The 13,475-nt window shown below is 33.4% G+C and overlaps 1 protein-coding gene across 1 annotated transcript in view; it reads right to left on the bottom strand.

Annotated features, from left to right (window-relative positions):
- Nucleotides 1-616: 616 nt before the first annotated feature.
- Nucleotides 617-13,475, bottom strand: part of LOC142338110 (uncharacterized) — a 13,184-nt gene continuing 325 nt past the window's right edge. The window contains exons 2-4 of the mRNA XM_075387742.1: nt 8,594-8,838; nt 7,755-8,002; nt 617-819 (exon numbers count right to left, since the gene is read on the bottom strand). Coding sequence (XP_075243857.1) covers nt 646-819; nt 7,755-8,002; nt 8,594-8,838 — 667 coding nt within the window. The 3' untranslated portion in view covers nt 617-645. The remainder of the gene's footprint in view (nt 820-7,754; nt 8,003-8,593; nt 8,839-13,475) is intronic.

Genomic DNA, 13,475 nt, shown 5'->3' with positions numbered 1-13,475 from the left:
ATGAGCCATTTTATCGAAACGAAAAAAAAAATGAGCCCTGATTATTGGAGTAAATGTTGCAATACGCTTTATATACACGCTCAAAACACAATGATGCAACCCAAAAAGGTTATGAGGCTTTAAGCAGGCGCAGCTACTGTGTAGAGCAAATTTAGGATTGAACGACCATCTTTTACTTGCAAGACTAGTGTGCATCTATAAGTTAACCCGTTCTCTCGGTCTTTCTTGTTCCTCGAGGCTTCATTTCTCTCGCCAAGTATACGTTGAACAAGTACTATCTTTTGCTCAATTTACATTTGGTTGTGCACTTTCAACCTTCTAACAAAAACCTGAACCTCTTTATAGCTAGTTTAATTTTTTTCTCGGAGGTAATTAGTTACAAACTTCTGGACAGAGAATTGAAGGAATACACTACAGATATTATAGTGTCATCTTTTCAATGCGTTTTGTAATCAAGCTCAGAAATGTTTTCCACTCTCTGAAAAAGTTTTGTTCGCTGCCATATATTACGCGTCTTTTGCATGATAATAAACAAAAGCCAATAAGATGTGGAACAAACTATATAGTTTGTACAAACCGTTATAACAGTTAAAAGTATCAATTAATGACGGTCAACAAATTATAGCCGACAAATAGGTTTAAAATTTAAGAGTTGTAATCAGCATTGCTCTCAATGAACTCAGTCTCGTATGTGGAGGTATTGGGTATGTGGCCGTAATTCCAAGTTACGGTTGTTCCGTCGCCAGCTCCTCTCTGAAGTCTTATCCTCTCACTCCTTCTGTTGATCAGCTGCACCAGCGAAAGTGCAATCATTGTCATCTACGAAATTTAAGTATTCAAACAGTACATTTACGTTACTGATTTTCAAAAATTAGTTGGGAGGATTGTTGGTCAAAATATGATGGTTGTCCTATTGCTATCAACGTTGATAGCAAGAAGACAACCATGTTAGAATTTAGGTACCCTGTTAGACTTTGTTAGACCCTAGCTGTTATAGTCCCCACTAAATACGTCCTGGAAAAACAGCCTACAAACGCCTCTCCTCAGCAACTATGGAGTTTGGTGTTCGGAATTGATCACGAATTGATCACGAATTGATCACGAAAAAGCGCGCGCCTATATGCACCGCATTAAATGTTAGTAATAAACAGCTATGATAAGCTATAAAAAAACACAACATTCAGCAAATATTTTTTGTATAATTGCCATATACTTTTTTTAAAGTGATGCAACGCTTTATTTGTAATAAACGAAATCGCAGTAGCTTACTCAGAAATATCTACATCTTTCGAGTCAGGTTTGGTTGACTGCTGAGAACGTTATGAAGTTCTTGCATGTGATATGTTGAATTTTAAATATTTTCTTACAAATTTCAAGGAACGGAAAACTTTTTGATAAATTTTTTTATTTTAAAATTGTGAAAAGGGCAAATCAATTACAATTTTGCTTCTTATCAAAATTGGCAATCACAGTTTTTCAAATTTTTTCAAGTAATGCAACGCTTTTTTTTTCGCTGGTTTTAACCCACGTTGAAAAACAAAATTTTAACCTAGGAAAACTATATGTTCTCAATTGTATTGCAAGAAATACAGAAAGCTGTGTTAACAGAAGAAAAACCATTTTTAATTAACTTTCGTAGCATTACCGCAGGGTTGAAATGGTACCACTAAAGATGTTTTTCTGATACCAAAATGCGGCGAAAATATTGTAGATATTCATATCACATATCTGTTGACCAGAACAAAGTCACAGTAAATAAATTAATAGCTAACTGATTAGACGCGATGAGCTAAAACTCTTTCAGTATACTATTTGCCTTTCAAGTCGGAAATCGCAAAAATCCATTTAACCCAAAATTTTGAAGCCAAAAGTTTTGCCAAGATCGCAGTCTCAAGAAACTTTATCACACTATGTTTTATAATAGAAGCGTGTGCGTCAAAATTAGGCATTGAAAGCTCTGTATCTAAGCATTATAATTCGATTATGAACATTGAAGATTTTCAATTCTCTGATCAGTGACTCTGCTCTCTCTGTGTCCAATCGGAAACTCCTTGATATATTGCATGTTCTTAAAACTCCTGTACAGTCTGCATAAGAAATCATTAACTAGGCAATCAGATGCATCGTTGACGTATGCTGAAAACAATCAAAACTTAAACTTAAACCTCTCATAAATAGAGCCCTGTGGGGCACCGCTTGTAATTGGAACAAACTTAAAGCCAGAAGTTGAGTATTTGACCCTCTGTTGTGCATTTGTGAAATGCAAAGCAACGAAAAGAGACGAGTTCGTCAAACCCAAACTATGCTAAATTTAATTTTAAAAAAGATTGAAATTGATGATATCAACCGTTCTTTTATAACATAAAAAAGCGAAATCGTCTGGAAGATCATTGCTGCAATCTGAAAACAGTGAAGTCCATTTTTTTAAAAAAAGTGAAGTCATCTAGAACTTTATGGGATCGAACTGACGATGGAGGTCTCAGTGTCAAAAAAATCAGCAAATATACTCAAGCAGTTTGTCGGCAAACATGTGGTAGCCGTTTTCACAATTCACAGAATTCTTTTCCACATTTTTCTATTAAGCGTTCGTAGAAATACAAAGATATCGTTAAAGGATCGAAAAATATGAACTATCTAGAAATGACTGCTTTTCTATTATGTGAGATTAATTAAATTCTTGTGTAAGATACCAACTTCGTTAAGTTATTTTTGTAGGAAGTTTTCTTCTTGTTGGCCAAATGCAAATGTGTAATAAGATCAAATAAATTGTGCAGCTCAATTCTCTTGTTTAGTTTTTAAATTTTAAAATTTATTCCTATCATCTCATCAAAAGCTCGGTAAGATCTCTTTCAGACAAACATACTGAAAGGTATATATAAAAGTGAGTGCTGAAAGTCCAGCCCAAACGATTGACGTTTAATTTTTAATAAAACGAACGTTAGATACTGGGAAAATGCATTTATCAAGTCAGCAACGTATACTTGTTACCAGGCTAACATTATTCCCATTCATGCCCCTGTAGCAAAAATTAGATTGTTCCAAAAAAGATATGTGGACTTTTATTTCCCAACAACGCGTCATATCTTCAACTTCACGAGAGAAACATGAATCCTATTTCAATCTCGCACAAATGACATTCCAATCACTGTAAGTGAAATAGTTCAGATCAACATTCAAGATCACTCTTTTTTGAAATTTGGTGGGAAAAATTGTTCTGATGATATTTTTTCAAATTGAGTTGAATTCATGGAGTTTTCTGATTTTATTGGACAAGCGCAATTCACTAACCGGGTTCGTAGCAGTTTCTGGTCTGTTACAAAGCATAATAGTAGTTAATAAAACTTTACTGAATTTGATGGCGAATTCAGTTATTAAATACAAATCTGTTGGAATGTCGCAGAAAAGTTTGAAATAAAGTTTTTTTTTCTCTGAGTGCTATCAAAATATCAACATGATTTCAGGTACGCTTATCAGGTTGTGACTGAAATGAAATTGATTGTTCGCAAAATTTTCTATACACTTTGTTTCTCGTATGAATCACTTTTAGACCAGACAACAGTTATCAAAATCTTTCAGTCAAACTAGATTGACCAATTTTAGGGGTCATTCTAGCCGTATAAAAGAAATCGAGAACTTAGCAAACCAATTTGATATTATTGCGGGTGCTCTGCTATATATGTTAATATTTTGATTTATTCTCTCTAATGCGGTACTTGCGTTCATGGGCTAGTTGTTAAGATTTAAGATATAAGCATCCTAACCTAATTTTTATTTCGAATCGGTTCTTGTTGTTTTTGAGTTAATCTGAAATGATAAGCGAGAAGCTTGTTTTCTTTTGCCAATTATTTACTGGAAAACATATTTTTTTTACAAAATTTCTGATTATCTTTTAAGCGTAACCAAAAGTTCTGTGCGTTGACCAATTTTGAATCAAGAAGTTGTGTTTTTGATTTCTTTTACTGAACTTACCTACGGAAGACACTTTCAGCTATCAGCGCACTAGTTTCTACCTTTATCTTGTTTTAATCTTGATTTACACTTTACAATGGCTGATTACCTCATCATGCTGGATGACTGAATGTTGCAATCTTTTTCTTCTTTTCTCGGCTTCAGTGATAAATACTTGGTTTTTCGAGATTTAAATATTGTTGAGCGCACTTGCATAAGAACGAAACTTGTAAACAGCCCCAGATATACCGCCGTATCGACATAAAAATCGAAATTGAGTGTTAGCAACAAAAGTTAGTTGCTGTTTGAAAATGTGCTGAGAGTTGTCGTGTCGTTTAGTAGGTTTTTCTTTTTATATGAGGTGCACATTGCCATTACATTGCGAATTCAGGAAGGACTCTGCTGGCTGGAAAAGATAGAATCTATTTTTGTTGTGACCTTCTTAAAAAAAGTGTTTCATATTAGGTCAGCCTATTAGTTAATTATTTCCAGCTTAATTTCTCTTTACAACTAAAAAAAATACAAAAAAGGTTATTTGCTTGAGCTGTGCTGATCTCGAGGAGTTGAAAAGTAGGTTAATGAGATCAAGGAAATCCTGTAATGTCTTTTTTACCGATAGGGCGACTTCTAAAAATGTTTTAAAAAATAATGCAAAACTAACAAAGCGCCTGAGTGAAATTATATTTCATAAACAAATATTTGATTAGCACGTATCTTCAAGAGAAGAACATAAATTTTACTCTGTAAGGAGCTACATACTTATGAAGATTTCAAAACATCTATTTGTGTTCTTCGTGGAAAAATTCAAAATTTCAACGCAGTCAGTGTTGCTCAATTGTAGAGAAAAAGCAAACGTTTTCTATAGTAGACCTAAACAACGAAAGAATTGTATGGATAACAACAAGGAAACTTTTAAATGTAGTTTCAAATATCGAAACAACTAAATTTTTAGACGCGTTAAAAAGTATCAACACGCACGAGACACGTAAACTGGCATACAATTTTTTAAACTTAATTTTGGAAAGTAATCACTAAGGATAACGACTTTTACATGACAAACTTTTGAAACGCATTGTTTAATACCTTATAAAATTTTAACTTAATCCCCGCTTGAGGTAGTTGATAAAAGGTGAGTTGGTGTACGCCTAAAAGTGTACTCTGATTTGGCGTAGTTGTCATTTCTCCGTTCTTTCAAATGTGTACGTTTTCATTGCATTCACTGTAAAAAAAAATTTCTGTACCAACCGGGAACAATTTTTCATTATTGTATAATATCTTCCATTTGTCAAAAGAGAAATTTCAGTGAATTTCAATTGTGGAAGTGAGCGTATAGGCACGAATATAACAAACTAGATATGAATTTTGTATCATCTAATATTCTTTTATCTCACCAATTAGAAGTTTCCAGCAAATTTCTGCTCACTTCTAAGTTCACCACCGTTTCGAAACAAGAACTCAAAAAATTTTTGTGAATGAATGTCCCAAATTCAAAGCAAGAAGCATCTGACTGTGTTATATGCAAGAAAATCATACTTGGGTTTACTGACTTAAAACAGTTTAGTTTGATCAAATCTATGAGTAATCTTTGATTCATTCTTTTGTTTCAAGAACTATCAAATTCTAAGACTTTGGAGTTATGTAAATCAAAATCATGTTTATCGTATTATTTTCTGTTTTAATCAAACACCTTGTCATTTGTGAGCTTCAGATGGTAAAATTGAAAGTGCTAATTTGTTGCAGGGGGGCTTAAATAATTTGTCTCCTATACAACATATTACTTCAAAGATGTTGCGGTTTCTCGTACTTTTTCCATTTCTTGGTCGAAAATTTGATCATTTTTGGGTCAAGCCAAAACCCTATTGTTAAAATTTTAATTTAAAAAAATCTATTTTTTCTCAATTGTGAAAAATTAGGCTTGATATGTTTGGAATCAAAATGAAAACCTGGCTCGAGTTGTCAACGCTAAGAGTCGCTAAAAAAGTAAGAATGCAGTGAACGCAGTAAAAAGATGTAAGTTTGCTTTTTTGTTGAAAGCGTTGAATGCGGCGGAAAAAGAACCAACATTAAGAATCGCAATTCTTACAAATATTAACCTTTTAACCTACAAATTGACTTCACTGCAAATAATTAAGCAAGATTAGCGGCGAATTTGTTGAGAGCCGTGGAAAAATTAACCACAAAAAACACAGACCCTACAAAGTTCCATCGCTAATTTAGCACAATTTTCTAACGACTGAAACTTTCAATGAAACTAAATAAGAATTGAAGTTAAGATGTTGAAAGCATTGAAAAAATTTTCACCTGCCTTACAGCAAAATTTAATGAAGAGAGCAGATTTCTAAAATTTAAAAAAATGTTTTTCTATTAAAGATTTTTAATTGCTATTCTAAACGTTTTTTTCAAATTTATTATGAAGCAACCAGCAGACAGATGGAAAACAAATGACTCTTCAAAAAATTTAGAAAAAACGTAATTAATTCACGAAAATGTCTCGTTATAACCTGTGTCAGATGAGGTGAAAACTCAAATCAATTCAAAACAAATTCAGAGATCTGCTATGTATATGAGTTCTAAAAGGTCCTGCAGCTTCGCAAGAAACAAACTATTTTTTCATATTTTCATCTACTTTTAGTCGTATATAAACAATTAATATTTTTCGAAAAAGGTGATTTATACGGAACAAGGAATATTTCAAATCAATTTCAACTCATTGTCAATGACCCCTATGCATGCAAAATCTAAAATATCGAGAATTATTGGTGCAGTTTTTTTAAAAAAAAATTATATTACTTGAAAAATGCTACGCGAAAGCGGTGAAAATGCCCCTAAAAACCGCACAATTTACCGGTAAAAATTACTGTAAATTTTGTTGCTGTGAAATTTGTAAGATTCGCGGTTCTAGTAGATGAATTTTTTATTTTCGCTGCTTCTTGATGATTGCGGTGATTTTTTTCGAACGCTTAAGTGGTGAATCTGAAGCATTTACCGCTAAAAACAATAAATCTTTAAAAGTTTCAACACATTTGTTTTCCATAATGTTCTTTGAATCCAATTTAAATTCACATAACATCATAAAAGTTAACGATAGATATCGCAGTAGAATAAAACAAATGTTGACATTCATGAGGCGACAGTTTTGAAACCGTGTCTGGATGGCGGTTTCTTTTTTGCGGTAATTCCGTTGAAAAAATAATTTGCCGCTAAAAACCGCAAATCTCACATAAACTCACCGTTTTCCCCGCATTAATAATAATAAATTGTTTACTGGTGTCTTTACAGCAGAATAAATAGAGCACTTACACAGTTGATCAATACAAAAAAGAGCACCAGAAAGATCGCCATTAGACCATAAGGTCCGTTTTCAGGCGTCTCATAGTCGGAAGAGAAATTTCATGATATTTATTTCAAAGTTATTCAGTGGAAATCAAAATTAAAGTGATAGCGATAAAAAAAAACAAGGAAGGTTAGTGTTAAAATGATTTCAATTTTAATTTTCATTCTTCACTAAAAGACGCGGGCGTTTTGCAGTGAAAATATATTTTAAAAAATTCACCGCTTTTCACAGCAATTCTGCAATTCTTACATTACTTTTTCGCCGAAACATCGGCCTGGGAAAGTGTGTCCCATTTACTCAAGCCTTGTTTCTGATATTCTAGGTCAATATATCTAGCGTCCTCCTAAATGCGGTTTCTGCAAAGCAGGATTTATACAAAAATAGAGCGGAAAGTTTCTTGGAATCTTGTCTAGGGCATTGTTTTGAACGGACGAGAAAAGTAAAGGTCCAAACTAGGATTGTGTAAACAAACCTGAGTTGTCAGAACAACCAGCGCTGCTCCAATTATTATCCGAGCCCATACGCGAGTGCTAAATGCCTGTCCCTCGCGCGCACAGGTTACGCACACAACCAGTATCAGTATCCAATTGACGCCAAGAATGAATGCGGAAATCAGATGCGACCAGAAGAGACCATTTTGCCAATGCTTCCGAACTGGTTTGCAAACGCAAAACACGTTCATCATTCCGGCAATCAAACAGATACACAGCGAAACAATACCTGAAGAAGTTGTATAATTCAGAATACACTTACCAAAATAAATTAAATTGAGCGCGCAGTTTTTGAAAAGATTTACAGCGCATCACAATTTTTCAGTGCATACAATGTCCCTTGATCATATATTGTCACCTTGCTTCCTAGGAAGGAATTCTTTTAGTGCAACTTGAGTGCGACCATAATCTCTAGTGCGGCTTTCGTGCAACTTTAAAGTGTAGGCTTAAGGGAGGAAAAATTTGCAAATGAGCGGTAAAAGAGTTTCCGAAGCTAAATCAAAATTTTTATGAGAGGTTTTCAGTTTATGCAGAGTCTAATTCATCAAAAATTCTTGTTCTAGCTTGCATAGGAAAAAGTTGGCCGTTTCACCCTTTTTGGTGATTAATCAGCAAATATAAATTTTCAAATAATTCTGTTTTTCTCAAAATACCGTTTGGCTAAACCCGGATCTTATGGTATGTGATGGTCTGATCATTGTGGCCTGTTAAGGTCAATTAAAAAATCAGTCTGGTCTAAAACTGTCTGACCAGAAGTCATATTTTTCAGAATTCTTAATCTGTGTATTTTTCTAATTGTTTAATAAATGAATCACCTTACTTGCAATTCCGACAGTTTGCGGTGGTCGCAGCAAATGCCTCAACCAATGATATCCAAATGGATAGTAGTAGTCTCTGGCTTCTTTTCCCAAACGATAAGCACTCCATAGAGATATTATAGATGCCAACAGTGTGACAGTTAGACTCAAAAGTTGCCATCGGCTCTGTTTTGTGGACAAAACAACATATCCCATTACCCATGTCCACCATTTCGAAAACTTGATTGTACAGTTTTGACTTTTCAATCTGAAAAACAGAAAAAAAGGCTCTAGGAAAAATAGGACAAGTTGGACGAAAATAAGACGAAGTATGCCGAACGAATAAGTAATCGTTTCTCTTTCATTTTTTTGTTTCAGAAAAGCATTGCTCATTTTGACTGTAGACTAAATGTAACAGCCAACTTTTATGCAACAAATTCAATATCCTGGCATTAAGATGACCTTGTGGAGCTCAAGAAGAAAACTTCTGATTGCTTATATTTGTTAGATTTCACGTTTGTTATCATCATACCCACGATCTATACAATCTATATTGCCATAAGAAAAGACAACATCAAATTAACGTGAACAAATTTTAGAGAGCAAATAAAAATAACCGATAAGATTTGAAAGGTTTGAATGTTTTTCTTTCAATAAGTCAGTTTCATTACCTCCCGGGCCGAGGTTCTAAGGAAATTTTTTGTAAGATATGCGGTGATTGCGGTGAATTTTTGTAAGAAATGCAGTGGTTGCGGTGAATGCGGTGAAAATAAGTATTTCAGCGCATTTCACCGCATTTCTTACAAAAATTCACCGCAAAATTCACCTAATTTCTTACAAAAATTCACCTCATTTCTTACAAAAATTCACCGCATCAACTTTTGCAAAATAATGTAAGAAATGCGGTGAAAGCGGGGTGAATGCGGTGAAAAAAAATAATTGACCACATTTCACCGCATTTCTTACAAAAATTCACCGCGAAATTCACCGCATTTCTTACAAAAATTCAGCGCGAAATTCACCGCATGTCTTACAAAAATTCACCGCATATGATTTCCAAAGTTTGCTCAGTCTGATTTAAATTCACAAGAAATTTCAAAGATGTAGGTAAAAGTTTGAGCAGTGGACTAAGCAGTGGAAGGCATGCAGGAGGTCAGAGGTTCGATCACGTCTGGGGCCGATTGTTTTTTGTTAGAATACAGAGAACGCAGTGAAAATAAATAATTCACCGCGATTCACCGCAAAAAGATGTAAGAAATACGCGTTGAAAATTATTTTTTTTCGCCGCATTTCACCGCAATTCTTACAAAAATTCACCGCCAAACCTCGACCCGGGCTATGTGATATATGGATAAAACTTGATATTCGACTCAAGTACAGAGATATTTGACTGAGGTAGTTCAAACTGACGCTGCGCAGTCAAGCAGTAAAGTCGTTAGCGATCACCACTATGTTTTGAGCCATTCTGAAAATAAAACTCCCAAGAACCTCCCGTAACGCGAGCAAAATGAAGGTTTTATGCGCAACTCGCTTTTTTAGCTCTAAGAATATCGATTTAGCATTTTTGCTTGGTCTTGTACCTAGGCAAGTTGTTCATCCGTCGAAACTCATTAATGAATATTTTTTTATGATCCAACCGCTACTATAGACCAGGAAAGAAAATCTGCGAATATGCAGATAAGATTGAAGTGGTAAAATAGTTGTCTAAAAAGACAGAAATTGTTCAGTGAGTTGAGATAAAACGTGGTAACAAGCGGATGAAAAGAGTTGCCCTTTGTTAAATTTTAGTCTTGGAAAAAACGTCACAGGCAATTGAAAAGACGAGGCATCGACGCAAACTTGAATTCCAAAGAAACAAAAGAACTGTGGAATCTATTTGAGCTTACTTGTCGCAAGCTAAGAAAAAAATTTTTCGATTAATTTCCAAAGCTGAAGCGAAAAAGTATAAACTGTACAAAATTGTCAATGGACCAGTTAGAAGAGTAGTTAACTGGTAATTGACATTTAAAAATTATTATCAAATTCTGCAAAATTGCTGCAAGTTACTTTACGTTCATAATGCGCTTTTCATCTCGCAAAACTTGCAAATTGAGTTATCAGAATCAGAATTCAATCTAGAGTAACCCACAGAATCATGTTGCTCCGCAAAGTTTCAAATAGGAAACCAATTTAGGTTCACAGACGCAGCCTTCTTAGTTTTTGGCAACCACAAAAGTTGCAGTTCTATCTCTGTTAGAGGTCAAAAATTATACTGGCACCTACTGGCCAATTAAGAAGGAAATGCAAACTCCCTAATCGTGTTTCCCCTGTATGTCTCACGAGGCACAAAACAAATCAAAAGATGTTCAACACAAATCACAAGGCTATCGAAATTGTGGAAAACGACTTTAACAAAAAGAGTCAAAGTTCACCAAACAATATGCTTTGGACACATCATCATCATCAAGTATTAAATATGTTCTTAGTCTAAAAACTACTGAACAAGCAAACCAAGATATTTGAAACTTAAAATGCCGGTTTTAAGAAAAAAAACTGCCGGCGGATTATTAAAGTTTGGGTACAATTTTAATTGACTATCTACCATGAGAAGGTCATCAGTTAAGAAAAAAAAAACAATCGCCTTGTTCGGTCAATCTAATGACATTTGATGAAATCGCCTTAATTCAGCGCCCTTTTGTGATAGAAGCCTTGTCATTAATGTGCCACTGATTTGATGGTTTGACAAGACATTAAAAAATAACAGCAGAAATTGGAAAATGTCAATAAACTAATTATGAATAATCGTAATATCAATGAAGGAAACCATCATATAAACAACAAGCAGCAATTAAGACTACATTATTGTTCTTTGGAGAAAAAAACGCGACCTCATTTTTTGCTAAGGCTACGCTGAAAAGTTGCAGGAACAAAAATGAAATTGGGTACAATATTTTTTGAAAACAAATTTTTTAAAAACGCAAGGCATAACAACCGTATGCTTTCAACTTGAAAATGGAAACTTGTTTAACTTGCTATCATTTAGGATATTTAATATGCATGTCATTAGTGACTCTACGTCTAAAGACTACACATTAACACTGAATAAAAAGCAGAAATAAAACTTTCACCAATAATTTTAAACAAATGGTGTTGAAGCCAAAAAACCATATGCCTTGCACTGAAACTATTATGCATATTTAATGGAATCGTTTTCAATTTAAATTTAACTTGTAAAATTTAAAGTTTAAATTGAAATCCTACTGGCCTGTAATTCACAGTAAGAAAATGCCAACTTATTTCAAAAAATATATACCGGGATTACCAATAATCCATTGGCAATCAATTGAAAGCATTAATTAGTGCTTCTCCTTAACTCATTGATAATCAATTAGACGTTGGATTATTTAAACACAGTCATAAGACTACAAAAGGAACATCAAATGCATGCAAATCTTAAAATAAAGGAAATTAGAATATGAAAACAATTTTTCGGAGCCATAAAAACCATGATTTTACCCATAAGACTCAATATTTTTTAAGATTTTATTGGAACATAAACCGAGCTTCTTTTAGACGATCTATATTTTTAAAAAAAAGAGTTTTTGTTGACTGGGATGAAAAAAAAGCAAACAATTTTTCAAAATTGTCAGACCCAAAGTACAATCATACTCTTATTTCATTGCAAAAATCAAATTGAGTTCAAAACTGGCAATGGGATTGTTGAATCACTTTTACAAATGCATAGTAAAAAATTGATTAACAATTTTTTCTGAAAATTAAAATTTGAAAACACTAAAGTAAACTATAGAATTTTTAAAAATATCGGTTCAAATTAGCGAAAGACCACAAAAAAATTTTTTTCAGGAAAGTTTCTTCAGAACCCGAGACAAAATTAGCACGATTTGAAAAAAAAAGAGTATTGATGTCTGAGCCAACAGTCAAACTGGACAAAATGGAACAAATATGCAAATTTGATGCCATTTTGTATGAAAAAAATGCTGATTTTTAAAAAATTTAGCAGATAATCTTGCCAAAACAGTTAGTCCAATTTTTTTATCAGCTCTATTCTATCTTTAATTTCAAAACCAATGATACTATCATTAACAATTTTATCATATTAAAATTTATCGAAATTTAAGCAAAAGTTTCGAAAAATGTGAACAAAACAACGGAAGTTAGGCTCTCGTTCACATTTATTTAAACCTATGTAACTCCTCGGAAAAAACGAAATTTAACAAGATCACTTTGATTGAAAGTTCTACGTTTGACAAACTTTCTAATGATAGCGCACACAATCCTTTAAGATGAATATATCGATCGGCGAAAATTGACTGAAAAAAAACCAGTTGAGTATATAGTTCCCCCACAAAAATGGTTTGGAGCAAAATACACATCTAAAATGGATATAACTATGCTCTCTGTCCATATACTGGTCATCTATTTTTGCGATGTAAAAATTTTGAGAACTACAATTGGTTGTTTTTTTCCAATTTTCAATAAAACTGATAATTCATTCTAGTGATTTCCAGATTTGCTCAAAGCGTAGCTATGATTAACTAAATGAAGTCTTTAGAAAACTCTATTGACAAACAAAAACAAGTTAGTTCTAATGCCATTTTTTCATATTCTAAAAACGTAATATCGTCGACATTATTCAATATAATTTAACAAAACGTTTTTATCTTTAAGTTATGGTAAGTCAAGATTTGATAGCATAAATTTGTTCTTCACTAAATTTTTTAAAGCTTTCGTTCACAATCTCGTTCGAATACCTACAGTTAGCTTTACTCTGCATTCCTACCTTCTTTAGCGCTTCTCACTTTCAGTTCTTTTGATGCGGAAATTTTTGAAATAACTTCTCTGAATAAAAATTCTGGAATGCACTTCTTTGAGTACATAGCAGATAACAAGAAATTTTGTTTGCTA

Source organism: Convolutriloba macropyga, chromosome 4, assembly GCF_964194025.1.
Source record: "Convolutriloba macropyga chromosome 4, txConMacr16.3, whole genome shotgun sequence".
NCBI classification, from domain to species: domain Eukaryota; kingdom Metazoa; phylum Xenacoelomorpha; order Acoela; family Convolutidae; genus Convolutriloba; species Convolutriloba macropyga.
Note: the sequence above shows the minus strand (reverse complement) of the source record. Positions and strands in the feature narration are given on the sequence as shown.